This window comes from Eutrigla gurnardus (genome assembly GCF_963514095.1).
Source record: "Eutrigla gurnardus genome assembly, chromosome: 21".
Taxonomy (NCBI): domain Eukaryota; kingdom Metazoa; phylum Chordata; class Actinopteri; order Perciformes; family Triglidae; genus Eutrigla; species Eutrigla gurnardus.
The window spans coordinates 16,307,588-16,325,087 of NC_139932.1; the positions used below are offsets into that span (position 1 = coordinate 16,307,588).

The 17,500-nt window shown below is 49.1% G+C and overlaps 1 protein-coding gene across 6 annotated transcripts in view; it reads left to right on the forward strand.

Moving 5' to 3' along the window:
• sox5 (SRY-box transcription factor 5) overlaps nt 1-17,500 on the forward strand; it is a 62,141-nt gene that overhangs the window by 23,343 nt on the left and 21,298 nt on the right. For 5 of the 6 annotated variants that reach the window (XM_084038911.1, XM_084038913.1, XM_084038909.1 and 2 more), the window contains 4 exons: nt 3,082-3,254; nt 4,466-4,534; nt 12,192-12,318; nt 15,074-15,162. In XM_084038911.1, the coding sequence (XP_083895037.1) occupies nt 3,082-3,254; nt 4,466-4,534; nt 12,192-12,318; nt 15,074-15,162 (458 nt within the window). The remainder of the gene's footprint in view (nt 1-3,081; nt 3,255-4,465; nt 4,535-12,191; nt 12,319-15,073; nt 15,163-17,500) is intronic. The other variant, XM_084038914.1, reaches the window with a different exon arrangement.

Genomic DNA, 17,500 nt, shown 5'->3' on the forward strand with positions numbered 1-17,500 from the left:
CCGTCGTTCTCCTCCCGTCGTTCTCCTCCAGTAATTGAGCTTCATTAGGAAGCAAAGCAATATGTAATCAAAGAGCCTTGTGGAGCGGCGTGGCTGTCGAGAGGGGGGCTCCATTGATCAAAACCCCCTTTTCCCAGCTCCCCGCCGCGCTGACATTTCTGTGTAGGGGCGTCCCGCTTGGCGCGCCGCACACCAACAGCTGGGGAGCAATATCAGGAGTGTGTGTGTGTGTGTGTGTGTGTGAGTGTGTGTGCAGGGCTTACATAATAATGTGTGTCTGTGAGGATGAAAAGTCAAGTGTTGTGTGTCATTCAGGAGCGCTTTGGTGTGTTTTTCCTGCCGTACGGTGTGTTTTATGTACAGTATGACACCGGGAGTGATTCCACGTTATCTGGATGTGAACATCAGCTGCACAGCGTGAGCTCGTAAACGTACCATTCAAGGAGATAAGATAAGATAAAGATCCTGTAATTCCACCGAGACGCCGTCTGTAGTCAAAACGAATCACGTTATAAACTTGAGTTACTGGAAATCAGGTTATTGCAAACCATGTAAGTGCTTTAATCAAACCTTAATTCCATTAACTTAATCTTCTAATTGTGTTATCTCGTCCATGTAAATATACTTCTTTATACACTCCTTAAGCGTCCAGACTGCTTCTTTTTTCTGTCTGCCGTCTCAACTCCACCATATGTTTCCTCTCTCCCTCCTCCGGCATCGTGTCTGCGTCTCCTCCCTCCTCACCGAGGGGGGAGTTATCAGTGCAGCCGGGATCATTAATTAGCGCCGCAACCACGGTGACAAGTATTACATTGTTACAAATTGCTTAATTACGCCACGCACGAGTGCGTGAGGAGAAAAAAAAAAAAGATGTTGATGTTGTTTGGGCAGGTAAGCGAGGGGGCTGCAGCCAATCTGCCTAAAGGAAGAATGTGTGTAAACCGATGGAGGAAACCAGTTATCGATCCGCCCGGCCGCCTCGCAGCAGCTGAGGAAACAAGCCGGCAGGAGCTGATTTATGGGGCGACCGCGTCAAATTCACAAAGTGTGAATAGCGGAGGGAGGGGGGGGGGGGGGAGAAGAGAGTTTCCTAAACCTTGGGTAGGAAGCGTGTTGTTTTCTGGGATTCTTCGGGTTTACTGATGAGCGATCCACAGCTGAGAGGATCGGGAAAAAAGAATGGATCGCTTGTCTTCACCTAAACTCTCCAGGCTGCTGCTTAAAGGAATGTCCTTCCACCTCGACATTTGACTATGTTTGCATTTGTGCATGTGTGTGTGTGTGTGTGTGTGTGTGTGTGTGTGTGTGTGTGTGTGTGTGTGTGTGTGTGTGTGTGTGTGTAAAAAGGGGGGTTAACCCCAACAAGAACCCCCTACAAGAAAGACTCCTTTGATCCATCGTTTCACCTTTGCGACCCCCCTTATCCTTTTTTTTTCTCTCTCCCCCCCTCGCCCCCTTTCCTCCCCCACCCCTTCTGCCCCCATTTGAACAGGCTAACGTTTTTAACACAAGGCTCTTTCTTGTCTTGGTCAGCTTTGGCTACACACACACACACACACACACACACACACACATTTCTGTCTCTACAAAGGTGGGTCTGTGAGTTAGGACAGCGGCGTGTTTATTTTTCCAGCGGCCAGTGCTCCCGACAGTTGCCTTTATTGTTCATTGTTGGCGGATGGATGGAGTGCTGGGGGAAGTGAGGGGGGGAGGGGGGGTGTCGGTGGGCAGGGGAGGCGGGCGGGCGGGCAGCGGGCGCTGGGGGTTGGCGTGAGGCGGCAGCTACCGACAAGGAGGACAAATGGATGGCTCTCACCTTCCCGAGCGGTCAGAGGTCAGGTCAGCAGCCGTGGCTCTTCGCCTTCTTCCCCTCCATCCTCTCTCCCGACTCCCCCCCTTTCACCCCCCCCCCCCTCATGTTTCTCTTTCTTTTCCTCCCCGCTTCCCTCTCCTTCTCCCTTTCTCATCTGGTTTGACTGGCGCAGGAATGTGGCCCTGTTAAAGGTAGCAGCTGAAGAACAATGGGGGATTGTGCTGTTCCACACACACACACACACACACACGCACACACACGCACACACACACACACACACACACACACAACAAAGGCCTGTAGGCAAACATTGATACATATGACCAGACATGGGTGCACACACTCCTGATTGTGCCTCGGTGTGCCTCTTTCTAACTACATCCTGTTGAATGATTTAGGCCTTGTGTGGAAGTGTGTGTGTGTGTGTGTGTGTGTGTGTGTGTGTGTGTGTGTGTGTGTGTGTGTGTGTGTGTGTAATGGGGCTGGTATGCCAGGATCTGAGAGGTCAAGGGTCAGGCCATGCTAAATGTGAGCAGGAGGTTGGCTGACTGCAGGGTAAACACAGACCAGACACGCTCGCCCTTCTCCATTATTATTATTTTTTTGCTCTCTTTCACAAAAACGCAGCTCCGTCGCCGTAGTAACCCACCGTTTTTAGACGTATCTTGTTGGTTAAACCTGTGAATCTGGCTCCGATACAACAGCACGTCTTCGCCCCGTCCTTATTTTCTTTATTTCAACGACGCAATAAAGGTAGTGATGGATGTGCGTTGCCTCCTGAGTAATCACCGCCGGCCTTCTGCGACCAGGAAAATAAGTCAACATCTGGTTTTACAACTCTGCAGCTCATGTTGCTAAACGTACCTTCCGCTGACATGCCCCCCCCCCCCCCCCCCCGTCCGGAGCCCCTCACCGCTCGTATATTAGGTTGACCAACAAGCCATAGAAAGCTTTACACAGCTTTGTTGTCCTTCCTTCATGCCTCTGACCTTTGAACTCACCCTGGCAATCCTTTCTGGCCTCCGGATAGCCGTGAAAAGCAGAAGCATGACATCCCGGCTATATATATAGATATATAATGTGTCTTCATACTATAAACGCCCTTTTATCTGTGACCAGCTCGACATTTAAAGGAAACAAGAAAAAAAAGCTTTTAAATGATGAAAGAGGTTTCACGGCGTAACCTCAACCGAGTCTTGCACTTTTCTTCAAAGGGCCACCACCTCACCTTTGACCCCCCTCTCCCCCCCCCCCCTCTCACCCTTTAGGTACGGCAGACAGTCTGGCGGAGAAAGAGCGCCAACTCATGGGCATGATCGGCCAGTTGAGCAGCCTGAGGGAGCAGCTCCTGGCGGCCCACGAGGAGCAGAAGAAGCTGGCCGCCTCACAGATGGAGAAGCAGAGGCAGCAGATGGAGCTGGCCAAGCAGCAGCAGGACCAGGTACGTGCACGCCGCCGTGCACGCCGCCGTGCACGCCGCCGTGCACGCCGCCGTGCACGCCAAACATCCTCACAAAGTCCTTCAGGGTGGCGTTACCTCACGAAAAGTATTTGTACGCGCCATCCTGTCAGATCAGCACTTTTCCAGATATTCTCCTCATCTTTAAATTGAGTTATTAGTTTTGACACCATTAAGAAAAAGTGCATATCTGTAGTTCAGTCAACGTGGGCCTGTGATTGGCTGCGTGATTTCACAGTTACACACACACACTAATGCACATACACACTCATCACAAACGGTCCTCAGAAACCTACATGCAGATTTAAGGTGGGCTCAAAGGTGTGGTCCAAAACTAACAACTCAAACAGGATTTTCCTTTCCTCTAGTCTCTCACACACACACACACACACACACACACACACACCCTTTATACTGTATAGTGTTCACACAGCCAGAGACATGCGCCTTTGGCAGCTTGAACACAGGAATAAGCTGAGGGTATGTAGTGTTGGAGCGGATGTAGTGCAGACACACACACGCACACACACACACACACACACACACACACACACACACACACACACCAAGCTCGCAGGCGTGAGTCTGCCAGGTATTTGCATAGAGAAGGGTTCCCCTCTTTGTTGTGCTTTTTAGCTTCTGGAAAGCTTGGTTTTACAATGAGAACACACACACACACACACACACACACACACGCAGAAACGCAGCTGTAAGGACAAATCACCTGTGACAAACACAATACCTCGCAGTGCCATCGGCTGCACCCCGATCCACACCAGCCTGCTCTATTTCTGGCTGAATGTAAATGCACCGTATGTGTATTGAGTTTCTGTGCAGGAGTGAATTATGTTTTAGGCTCAGAAACGATCGTAGAAAGAGTGAAGAATGAATGCAAAGCTTAAAAAAAAACTAGAAAGACGTGTAGTTCACTACGGAGAGTGTGTTCATGTCAGTAAGTGTGTCGGTGTGACACTGCTGTCCTCTTGGCTGGGAGTCCAGATGAAATGAGCTCGTTAATATTTCATGCCGGGGCATCGACTCTCTGTCGTGCAACCGGGGGCCTGGGAGACCTGCAGATGTGGCGTCTCCCACAGGCCCTGCACACACACCACAACACACACACGCACACACACAGACACACACAAACATGCTGCATATACATCCGAATAACGTGTCGTGTTCTCCGTCCTCAGATTGCCCGGCAACAGCAGCAGCTTCTGCAGCAGCAACACAAAATCAACCTCCTGCAGCAACAAATCCAGGTGAGGCCGCCTTGTGCTGTGTGTGTGTGTCTGTGTGTGTGTGTGTGTGCTGTGTGTGTGTGTGTGTGTGTGTGTGTGTGTGTCTGTCTGTCTGCAGTCAAGTGTTTGGTGTGTGTGTGCATCTGTAAAAGGCCCACAACGGCAATTTTGTGATTGTGATTGTCGCAGCCTGTCTTTGCTCGGCCATCAGCATTCAGGCCTGAATCAGCACTGACTTATATTACACACACACACACACACACACACACACACACACATAAACACCCCGTGTAATCACTTGAAAGGGGTCAGAAAGAAAGTAGCACTGGTACAGTATGTACGTTTTTCGTCTGGATAATGTAATTCAAAGTTTGCCTCTTTACTTCCCGATGTGTTCTGTACAGTTAGAAGGAATAAACTAAAAATAAACCTCCTCCTCTCTGACAGTACAGAGATTTGGTGTAACATCAGCTTGTCTTCCTCCCCTCGGACTATTATTTATGTATGTTTCCATCTGCTTTCTGTCAATCTCCTGACATGCACAGGAGGAATCCATCATGTCAGGGAAATACAACCGAATGCAAAGCTTAATTGGCTTCTCATTCGGAGAGTTTTTGTCACGAACAGCATGTTAAACAAATCTAATAATGCAGATTGCAGCCAATATATTGAAGAATGGTGAATGTGAATCTATGGAGCCTGAAGGGGAAATGGCTGGGTATATGTATGTAACACTTAAAAATGGAGGTATTGTCCTGTTGGGCGCTACACTGGAGCCTCTGTGTCGGTCCAGGTGGCTTGGAACGAATAGCCCGGGCCTTTGTAAAAGCAGATGACACTGAATTTTGAGCTGAGAAAGCCGGGCTTTGTATCATAAAGAGACACCCTGTCCGAGAGGCAACACACACACATTCCCTTTCCCCCCAAGAGTTTAGCCATACACAGTTGTGTGTGATAAGAGACCTTGTGATAGCATGCGTGTGGGACGTGTGTGTCCTCCGTTCTGCTGTAAAGCAGCTGTGTTTATTTGCTTTGTGCGAGTTTAAATTCTGAATTGTCTCGCCGACGTTCAACAAAAAACAGAAAGGAAGAAAGAAGACGTTTGCGTCTGAGGATTTCTCTGTTGCATTCTCCAGCGTCTCGTTTCTCCAGCGCCGCGTTTTACGTGCCTGTGTGTGTCCGCCGCTGCCGCCGCCGCCGCCGCAGCTGTGTGTGTGAAGCTATAAACACGTCCGCTCGTGATTCACTCCCTCGCGACCCCGCCGAGACAAAGCTCTCTTTTCCATGACTTTGCAACCTTTTCCCAAACAAGCGAGTCCCTCCATTGAGCCGCTCCAACAATAGTTTCTCACAAGCAGGGGGCAGCTGTACGCGGCCTCGTTAGGAGACACAATCAACGCACACGCATTCACGTGGGTTACACACACATCAAAGCCCACGCAAAACGCACGAGAAACCGCGACGCCTTCCGACGCAGAGAGGGTGTGTGTGTGTGTGTGTGTGTGTGTGTGTGTGTGTGTGTGTGCGCCCGGCGATCAAACACACACTCATCATCAAAGACTCGGTCGAGAAATACACTGCTTAATCATTCATGAAGAGATTGTCCGCACAATCCCACAATACAATGGCCTGCCAGAGAGGAGGGCACCAGGTTCAGTGTGTGTGTGTGTGTGTGTGTGTGGTTTGTGTCTGTATGATAAGCCCCTTGTGATTGCATTTCCCCCTAACGAGGCTGAGTTCAGCTGTCCTTCTCTCTGTGTGTGTGTGTGTGTGTGTGTGTGTGTGTGTGTGTGTGTGTGTGTGTGTGTGTGTGTGTGTGTGTGTGTGTGTGTGTGTGTCCTTGGCTTTGTTGGGCCCGAGCCCCCCAAAGGCCTGTGAAGAATGCTTTCAACCGTCCACTTGGAAGAGGTGATGAAATGAAACGAATAATCAAGCTCATGAAAAAGAGAGGAGAGTGACACACATCCCTCATGAAAGGAGGACAAATTATTTATTGTCCTCGCGTCCGGTTTCCTATTTTTTTTTTTTTATATTTATTTATTTTTATTCCTCTTCTCTTCTTCTCGCCCCCCGAAACCCGAATCCAGCGTTGCGATGTCGCACGTCAGCGTCCACTATTTAGGCCAGCGGCGCTCGCCGAATGTGGGCGAGCCGGCGAAACAAGCGAGTTAATTTACAGAGGAGGGCGTCACACACACACACACACACATATATACCCACACACACACACACATATATACCCACACACACAGACCCACACACACACACACACAGACCCACACACACACAGACCAGTCATTAGTGTCCACATGTTAGTGATTGGCTACTTTATCGCTCTGACTAATTGATTCTACCTGGAATTATCAATTAATTAGCATCAATTATGATGCATTCATTTGGTTCCACACACACACACACACACACACACACACAGATCTGTTCTTGACCTTTTCTTTGACCTTGTTCTCCCACTAAGCTCTTTGAAAGCAAGGCGATCTCATCCAAATTCTAATCTTAAAGCAGGAAAAATGCTGTAACACAACTTGCTCTCAGAGATTTTCAAAACAAGAGCATGTGTGTGTGTGTGCATGAAGACACCCACATACCCCCCCCCCCCCCCACCACCCCCCGCTAGGGGCCTTCTTGTTAAAGCTCGGAGGGGTGAGCGTATTTCGCTCCAACTTCCCTTTGCTTCCCGCCGTCTCCTCTCCCAGTCTAATTAAACAACTTGTCTCCGAGGCTCCCTCCGGTGTTGCCGCGGACGACCGTCGCTGCCGCGTGGGGAAGCGCGACGGGGATGAAAGGAGCTCACCTGCCGAGCGGCTCGCGGCTTACCTAGAGAACACACACACACACACACACACACACACTTTCATGGGGTAGAGGCAGCGCATACATACACTTTGGTGGTATATATTGAAAATATATATGAGCGCGTCCTGCCCTAATGAATCGAAACTCACTCAGGCGAAACTCACAAGCGAGTCGAGTGTGTGTGAGTGTGTGTGTGTGTGTGTGTGTGTGTGTGTGTCTCCGCTGGCCGTCTTTCATCCCATCATGCACCACCGTTGTTATAGCTGGGAGACGGTAAAGCCACCTGATGCTTTGACTGGTTTTATGAGAGGGCCAGACAGCAGCTAACAAGCTCTCTATTAAGGCTAACGTACATTGCTAACACACACACACACTCACACACACACACACACACACACACACACACACACACACACACACACACTCCCTCCGTGTTCATTATTTTTCATTGTATGGGAGAAAAGCAACAGAAAATACTAAAAAGCTCTTTATTGTTCTTATTTATTCTTTTACACACATACAGTATACACACTCACACACACACACACACACACACACACACACCAGCACTCCTGTACTGTGCATAGGAGCGGCTAACCCAATTGCCTGTGTAATTGTTTAATCACTCCCATTACACTGCAACCAGTGTAATTTGTGTTTTCCTTACACACTTTATGTGTCGCGATGCGCACGCACACACACACACACACTTGGAGTAGCCATTCCCACACACACACACACTTACCTGTGTGCCGCTGGGACACGACCCCCTGCCCCCACGTTGACAGCAGGCTGGACTCTAATAGCCCTGTCCATAGAAAGTTAATGGATTAATAATTAAAAAAATCTCTCTCTCTCTCTCTCCAAATTAATTATCGGTTCTGTCTCTCGCACGTCCCTTCTTTAGCGATAGGTCGCCCAGGTCTTGCATTAATTGCCGGAGCATATGGCCGCCGACAGATTTGAGCTGTGGGACTCGCACTTTAGCGGGGGCTATTATTTTAGTTCCCGCGCTCAGATGCGAAACCATATTGTGCGGCGCTGGCAGCCATTGTTTCGCCGCATTAACTTCATAGAGCTAATTACTCCCCAATAATAACTTTACCTTGGAGTTTAGTTTTTTTTTGTTGCCGTGCGGCGTGCCAACCAACCTGTTTCACACCCCATATGTTAATTAGCGGCCACATCTTCATTATGCCACAGCGGCGCTTTAAGTTCAAGCTGTGCCGCCTGGCGCGTGGTGAACGCAGCCTCGACTCGCTGCCAATTATCCAACTCCCCCCCCCCCCCCCCCCCCCCCCCCGCTCCTCGCCATCTCTCCTCCTCTCGCTCGCCCTCCCTCTCTCTCATTCTGTTCTGCTGTTTACTTCCTGAGAAGTCGTCGTCGTCGTCGTCGCCGCCGTTTCCCCGCCGTGAAAGTTCTCAAGGAAAAAAAAGTTTCACACTTTTTCATATATATTTATTCCTACCATTCCTTTTGCAGTCCAAGTGTTTTTCTTTGTTTTGCATTCAGTTATCACTGATTAGAGGAGTTCCACTTTTTGTTTGTTTCAGGTTTTCTTTTTGTCGGGGTTTTTTTAAGATAAAAGGCGGAGCTCCTCGTCCTCCACGTCGGCAGCCGACAGTAGCAGCAGTGTGATGTTTGTCTGCGTGTGTTGTAGGTTTTCATGTTCGCTTTAGGCCTGATGTGAAAGGGAAGCCGAAGGAGTGCGTTATTCCCCAAAGCGCCTGCTGTTTCAGATGTGCCTTTTTTTTTTCTCTTTTCCTTTATGTCGGATCTGGAGATTTTCCGATAGATCTGGCCTCGTTCTCACTCTCCCTCCTCCTCCTCCCTCCCCCTCCTCCCCCATCTCTGGTTCTCTCACCCTCACTTTCCTTCACAGGCTTTTCTTTCCTTCTGTCAATGCATCCCTTTGTCTCTGATTCTCCTTCTCTAATTTGGGAGCTCTCTCTCTCTCTCTCTCTGTGTCTCTCTGGGTTTTTAAGTTTACACTGTGATCACGAGGCCGACGCACGGAGCTCCTAATCCACTTTGAGAGAAAGCGCCGCATTATTGTATACGAGAAACATCAGATTAAGTCATCCTGTAGATGGTGGAGGAATGTAGATGGGGAAGGAATGCACAAGGGAGACTCTCTAATATCATATGATCAGCTGGTGGACACACACACTCACACACACACACACACACACACACACAGATTTTATTGTAGAGTCCCTTGTTTTTCTCTTTTTTACGCTCAACTTGCTCTGACCCATGTTTTCTGCCTCATATGTGCTTGGAGGTCAGTGTGTGTGTGTGTGTGTGTGTGTGTGTGTGTGTGTGTGTGTGTGTGTGTGTGCCAGTGACCACGGACAGCTAGCGGTGCTGCTCATCAGCTCAACAGCTGTTGCGTATATATCCAAGTCAGCACTATAACGGCACCATATGGGAGGAAATGATCCTCCATAATCCATTCTCTGTCTTCCTCTCCCTCTCTCTCTCTCTCTCTCTCTCTCTCTCTCTCTCTCTCTCTCCCTCCCTCTCTCCCTCTCTCTCTGTCTCTCTCTCTCTGTCTGTTTCTTCTTTCTTTCCTCTGCTTGATCTTCTTATCCCATTGTGGAGGCTCAGTCCTGTCGGCTGATTAATATCTCCCTATTATATCTCTATATACAGTATCTCCTTTCATTTGTACTTAAACAGAAGTAATACAGTATATATGCCCGTGTGCCGACACACAGTATGTATGTATTACAGCTGCCACAGACCCCCCCCCCCCCCCCCCTCCCTACGGTACATTACAGTATTGCTAGCCAGCTCCACTCCAGCATATGTCCAATTAGGCCTGAAAGGCAAAGCGGAACTGTTCTGTCTGTGATTCGTCCCCGCGGGGGTCCTGTCCGAGCGTCGCGCCGGAGCGCCTCTCCCTTCTGATCGCGCAGGCACGGCGGTTTATGGTTAACCAAAATGGTGGAGTAATTATTGTTTTTGGTGTAAGGGGGTGGAGGGTGGAGGGTGGAGGGGGGGAGCCGCTTGAAGGGAGCTCTATTCCCCCTGCGCTGTGATAGTTTGATTACAGTGCTGCTGGCTGCCGCATGCCGACACACAGGCGCAGGAGGAGGGACACACACACACACACACACATAGGTGTTTACAGTACACGAGCATGCATACGCCCAGGGAAAATTGAGTCCACACACACACAGGCAGGGAAACTGGAAGCGCTGTTAGCACAGAGAGACAGCTCTCTCCCTCTATTTACCTGTCTCAAGCACTTCAAGTGTCCATATCGCTGAGGTATCACCTGATTGCCGCGGCGACACCGCATCCTCGTGATTGTGCAGCCATTTCCAGTCATTTCCAGATAATTTTTCTCACATCAAACAGCTTTTACCTGCCCATTATCCTATTCAGACATTACCTCTCTGGCCTCCTGGCAAAGTGAGAGAGAGAGAGAGAGAGAGAGGCAGGCGAAGCTGTCAAGAGGGAACAAAGTGCTCTGTGACCAGGAATACAGGTCAGACCTGAAAGATCCCACCGGGGATTTGATTTAAACGGGGAACCGATACGTTCATGTTCCAGTGTTAGCCTTTGAAAACGGTCGTATAATGTCTGCCGTGGCTCTGGAGGAGCTTTTCTCTGTCGAATCCTCCGCAGACAACAAATATTTGCCCAAAAACCAAATTCATCTCCACTCGACTGCACGAGATTGATAAAGATTCAGGGATCATTTATTGTCACTCTGCAACAAAATGTGAGAAATGAGCTTCTTCTTCTCCTTCTTCTCCTCCTCCTCCTCCTCCTCCTCAGTGCAGTGTGGGCGTAGCATTGTTGTATTCTTGCCATGCCCAAAGACTCCGAAGCATTTCCAACAGTTAGCCGATGAAATCATCCCTGCGTTTCGAGCTAATTCAGGAGAAGTCACATAAATGACCCAGTTTTCATGTCTTGGTGTAGCTGAGTATCTGATCTTGTTGCATCCAAAATGTTTCTCAGTAGGAAACACACTTTTTTTCTTAATAAGTGCAGAGATTTTTGGCTGGAGCTCCTATCTGTGGTTCGCCGTCACAGTTCCACCTGAGCTCCATACGACTCCTCGTTCCCCTCCTCGTCTCACCTTTTTTTTCCCACTCTCTCTTAAATTGTCAGTCAGTCCGTCACACGCAAGTCTTTGTGCGTTGTTTTTGGCAGAACGCTGTTTAGTGCAACCATCTGTCTCCTACTTCTCTCTCTCTCTCTGTCTCTCTGTCTCTCTCTCTCTCTCCTGTCGTCGCTGCCAAAGCCACCCATCGGAGGAGCTTTTTTCTGCTTCTCCTTTTAAAATCCTGGAAACCTTGTGAAGTCGTATGGCTCTCTGCCGACAGACGCGCAGGGAGAGGGTTGTGCGTGTGTGTGTGTGTGTGTGTGTGTGTGTGTGTGTGTGTGTGAGTCGTGGTTGTTGATGCGGGGAGAAAGGAGAGAACATCATCTTCCAAATAAAAGGAAAAGGCCAGCTGTTGTGCGAGTTGAGTGAACTTGCTTTTTCGTCTTTGAATCCAGAAGATGGAGTGTGTTTTCGGGTCTGAGTGTGTGTGTGTGTGTGTGTGTGTGTGTGTGTGTGTGTGTGTGTGTGTGTGTGTGTGTGTGATCCGCGTGCGTGTGTGTGATCCGCGTGCGTTGCATGCATATGTGTGTGTGTGTGTGTATTCTGAGACGTTATTACCCTGTAATGGAACTGTTCTGGTATCAGTTACAGCTCTATTTTTAGCAGCATTGTGGACATTTTCACTGAAATGGATGCCAAAGGTGCTCATGTTTTCTTGTCCTTTTTCTGCCTTCCTTCCTCACCCCTTGTGTCCCCTGCCTCCCTCCCTCCCTCCCCCCTTCTTCTTCCTCCTTCATCAGCAGGTCCAGGGCCAACTCCCTCCGCTGATGATTCCCGTCTTTCCTCCAGACCAGAGGACTCTGGCGGCGGCGGCGGCACAGCAAGGCTTCCTCATGCCCCCCGGCTTCAACTACAAGCCCGGCTGCAGTGAGTAACGTCTCACACACACACACACACACACACACACACACACACACACACACTCGGACAGGAAAAAACAGAAAGCCAATGAGGTGCAGCGCTCTACTTTCCATGTGCTGTGATTCAACTTATTTTTCACCAAGCAAGGTAGAGTCAGACTGTTTTTCCCACACAAGGAGTCGGATTGTTTCCCAAAAGACGAGCTCGCCCCTAAAACAACATCTCTCTCTTAATAGAAAAACCAGTCCAAATACACCCTTCCTGTTTACACTCTCAGTCTCTCTCTCCTTATCTCTCTCTCTCTCCATCCTTTTGGCTTCATCCTTTTGTCTTGTCTATTTTTTGATGTATAAAAGCAACAAAATACAGGCAGGACATGTTTTTTTTTTTTTTTTTTTGGCTATCACGCTCCGGCTGTGTGGCAATGTGTTGTTTACCATGATAGAGAGAGGGAGAGAGAGACGGGGAGAGAGAGAGAGAGGAAAAAGAGGGGTGGGTGCTTGCCAGGGGATGCTGGGAATAAATGCACGATGGGGGAGGAGGGGGGGGTAAGCAGAGAGGGGGGGGGAGGGGGGGTGGTAATGTGACCTGCCCCAGGTTCTCCTCACATTAACACGGGAAGCAGCCAGAACATGTTTCCAACACAGCCCACACACACGAACACACAAACGTCCAGGCAGCCAGAGAATCCAAAACACACACATAATAAAAAAGGACTGAGACGCCGATATGCGAGCGTGCACGTGAGCTCGTGCACGCTCAGCCCTGCCCTCCCCCCCCTCCTCCTCTACTCCCTTAGAGTTTCACAGCTTCCCAAACAAGTCCACTCCATTTTAATTAGTGCCATCTTCACCCACGCCCACTGCCCACGTGAACACCCTGTCAAGTGGTGGGCTCGTCTTTTCACTGCCTCCGCCAACTCCAACCGGACTGGCAACTCGGCGCCAGGGCTGAGCCGCCCCTGAGAAAACTCTCTGGCAACTTTCAAAGTTGCCGCAGTTTCGGTTGCCGCCGCTCTAAATAGGACACGTGCAGCATTGTTGCTGCGACATATTCTCACAGCGCTCTCCGTAGCTTCCAGAGATAGGAATAGATTTTACCCACACGTTATGGATCTGTTGCGCCCTTTGAACGGTAACACCGTTCGCTAGCGTCCAAGCTGTTGCAACGCGTTAAAGCTAAAGATAACTGCTTCTCCTTTTTTATAATTTGGTATTAATGTCGAAAATCTGATGTATTGCACGTTCAGAATGAACCCCTCAAAACTTAGTTGCTCAAATACTTTGTGCAACTCAGATCTCAGCTGCCGATCTCAAAGCATGATGGGTATTTTCTCTAACTTTAGAAAGCTCCCTTTAGAGCCACGTAAGTCGTCACACAGCTGTGTTGACAGGTTTAGTCGTGCGCCTTTAAAACTTTAAATCTACGGAGTGCTCCTTTAAGGATTTAAGAAATATAACAATTGTGCATAAATTGACACCAAATGGCATTTTCGCGTCTCTCTCGATCCGTCTCCGTCCTCCAGCGAGAGATCTGGTCCTCGTCCTCCGAGGTCGCTGTCCCCACGCCAAGAGCAACATGTTTGCTTTCCTCCGTCCTTCTCCCTCTTTTGTTACGGCGACCCCCAGGAGGAGCATAAATATCCACCCGGCTCATGTTTGTCTAGGGAGCGCGGAGAAAGAGACCCATCTCCTAGAATACACAGTCCTGAAATAATTCTTTAATCCCTCCTGCCCTCCCCGCCCGGCTGGACAAAAGAATGTCTCCGCTTCGTTTTTTAGATATAAAAAAAGAACCCAGTTATATGGGAAAATATGTTCGAAAGGAAAGTCTTGCACACACACACACACATGCACAATAATCTTGCTACGGTCAAGAAGCTGACCGCTGACGGTTGGGGTCAGAAATGCAAGGTCAAGCCCCGAGAACATTCCCAAGTTTTCCTCCGTGAAGACTGGAGCGTCCTCGATGTGATGCTGGTGTATCTGACCTCTCCGTGCGCTGTGTGTTTGGTTAGTGGGCAAATCTGAGCCGGCAACAGGCAGGTTTTTATTCAGTATGGCCATTATTCAGTACAGTACCCCCCCACACCTCCCATTACCCATGACCTTTCTCTCTCCCTCCTTTTCTCTCTCTCTCGTAAAGTAATTACAGCATGGCCTATCTGCACCTGGTCACTAATAAACCCCACTCCTCCCTTTTCTCTGTCTCTTTCTCCCTGCACTTCTGTCATCTCCTCTGCCCCCGTTCATCCATCTATCTCTTGATTTATCAGTCCTGACAGAGGGAGGGGGGGGGGGGGGAGGAAGGTGGAGAGTAAGTTGTGAAGAAAGAAAGATGACAACAAGGAGGACACAAGGGGAGTGAAAGTGGGAGCAGCCCTCAACAAAGAGGGGAGAACAGACAGTGGAGGGGAGGGAGGGGGGAGGAAAGGGAGAGCTGCAATCGGCAGCGGCGGCTCTTAATTACGGCGCAGGGGCCAGCTTTATCAGAATCCCCTCACCTCGCTGCTCTTTGTCAGGGGGTATTAAGGAGGAGGACACACAATCAGGCTTTTCATTAAGGCCCTACCGGCAGCACACACAAAGGACGGCTTTAACAGCTGCAGAGGGAGAGACTCAGGTGGTGGGGGGGTGAAAACAAGAGGGTGAGGGAGGAGAGGGATGCAACAGGAAGTAAAGGAGGACGTAGGAAATGAATGAAAGAGAGATGGGGGCGTCTTATTGTGTTAATCAATGTGCTCTGGTCTGGTTTCCTCCAGGTGACCCTTACCCTCTGCAGCTCATCCCCACAACAATGGCTGCTGCCGCGGCTGCTGCCGCGCCGGGCCTGGGACAGCTACAGCTCCAGGTAGGACCCGCTCCCTGCAAACACAGCCATAAGTTTGAATATCACAGACTAAAAACATTCATTTTTTTTTCTTTTCACTTGGGTGGTCCAATTGGGAATAAATCCCCCGACAGTGTTCACACCACATACTGCCCACTGAGCTGTACAAGACCACAAACACAGCCACAGGGGGGTGGGGGGGGGGGGGCAAAGCTGTCACTTTCAGCCAAAGTGTGGACAGTGAAGTCATCCCATAAAAACATGATCTCCATGATCAGAGCCCTAAAAATCACACAGCGGTGACGAGCTAGGAGATTTCTCTCTGTTTAACAGCACGGATGCACCTCTATGTGTCATTTAACCTCATTCGTTTCCTCTGACACAGCCTCAAATGTTTGATCTGGTACGAGGGAGTCTGATTTCACATTATCATAACATCTATCAGCTCATTTACACTAAACAGGAACAACAACACGTGTTGCTTTCGACCGGACTTCCTGTCCAGCCTGACATGTTTTCACATTAAAAGGATTCGGCCCCTTACGTGAGTTCAAGAAAGTGTTTTTTTCATGTCATAAATTTGGAGGCCGAGCGGTGAGTAAGCAAGAAAGCAGAGAGAGAGAAAAGCAAAGTGAGTCGACATCTGTTAACCCATTTATGAGGAGCTCTTTTCCTGTCTACACATTTACAATAAATGTCCTATCGCTTGGTGATCTTGACCCCGCCGACCAGCGTAGACCTCACACTCGGATCCACGTGGGTCTTAGGGTCCCCCCTCCCAGGGGTTAAGAGCTTTGGGGGGGTGGCAGATTTCTCCTTTACACCCGTCGTCATAAAACATGACACACGGGTCTCTGAGAGAAACAGCTGCACGGACCAACACGCTTTCATGCACATCTTTCTCACTTACTGTTCAAGGGGGAGCGATGGGAAAATATGGGTTAAAGGTCATGCAGAGTGTGTGTGTGTGTGTGCGTGTGTGTGTGTGTGTGTGTGTGATGCATTTGCACCTGTCAGCCAAACGTGGCTCCCCATATGCTCGACACTGCAGGGAGAATAGAATAGCTGTGTAATTCTATCACGGACAACGGACCGCGCTGTCGTCACTGATTTCATTATTACTCGTGTGTGTGTGTGTGTGTGTGTGTGTGTGTGTGTGTGTGTGTGTGTGTGTGTGTGTGTGTGTGTTTAGCCTGAGAATAATGTCCTCCGCTCTGTTATCACTGCTTCAATCTAGCCGTCCATATGTTCGACTGTGTTCAGACGCACTCAATCTCCAGTCGAACGGCTTTGTCCACCTTGCAATTGGATTTTTTTCCCCTTTCTCCAGCAGGGAGGGGTGAGAGGACACAACAAGTGCAAAAAAAACACAACAAAACCATCTCACTAGCAGATTTCTTTCTTACAATCCTCTCAGACACACACACACACACACACACACACACACACACACACACACAGTGGCACATTGAGATTAAGGCTTCTCAGAAAGGAATGGATTTGCCCGGGCTAACACAAGTACAGATGTCTCAATGCGGATGGATTTCCTTTGGGAATCGTCTCTCTTGCGCCCTCATTTGATAAGGAGGTGTTTTTCTGTCGCCGAGACGAGACGCGACAGTTAGTTCGGAGGGCCTGGGGTCGCCACGGCAACACAGCGGTTTGGGGCGGGGAGAGGACACGGGTGAACCCACTTAGTCCAGACACACGGGTAGAGATAGAAAAGGGGAATCACACAATGAACTCCCCAGCTGCATTCAGGCTCGCATGGAAACATGCTGACAGATGTGGAGCCACACACACACACACACACACAGACACACACACACACACACACACACACACACACACACACACACAGTGTGTAGTGTAATTACAAAACTACAAAAGAATGATGTAATCTTTAAATGAAATTTCTTTTTAAAAGTGTAAATATTGCAGCTTTTGTGATGTGCACCACTCAGTGGGTTTCTTATCTCAGCCAGGGGGAGGACTTAATCCGGTCAAAGGTCACGACCTCTGGTGCCTCAGTGCTTTGAAAGGGCTTTAATAGACTCACGGGTACAATGGTGCTAATGTGGGCAGCTTGTAGTGTATACACACATCTTCCTACACACACCATGAAGCTGCTTGCTGGTTACCAAGTGTTTAAAATTTAAATTTAATAATAAATATTCATTAACTTCCTTGAAGGATAAAAAAAATAACATTAAAGGAGAACATAAGTTTTATCATTCAAATCAAAGTCACAATTCATAGGTCAAGCCTCATACTGAATCCTACATTACCCATAATGCACTCCATCCCATGCTTGTGCCATCCTAATTGGTACAAGCTGAAATAACCTCGATGACATCAC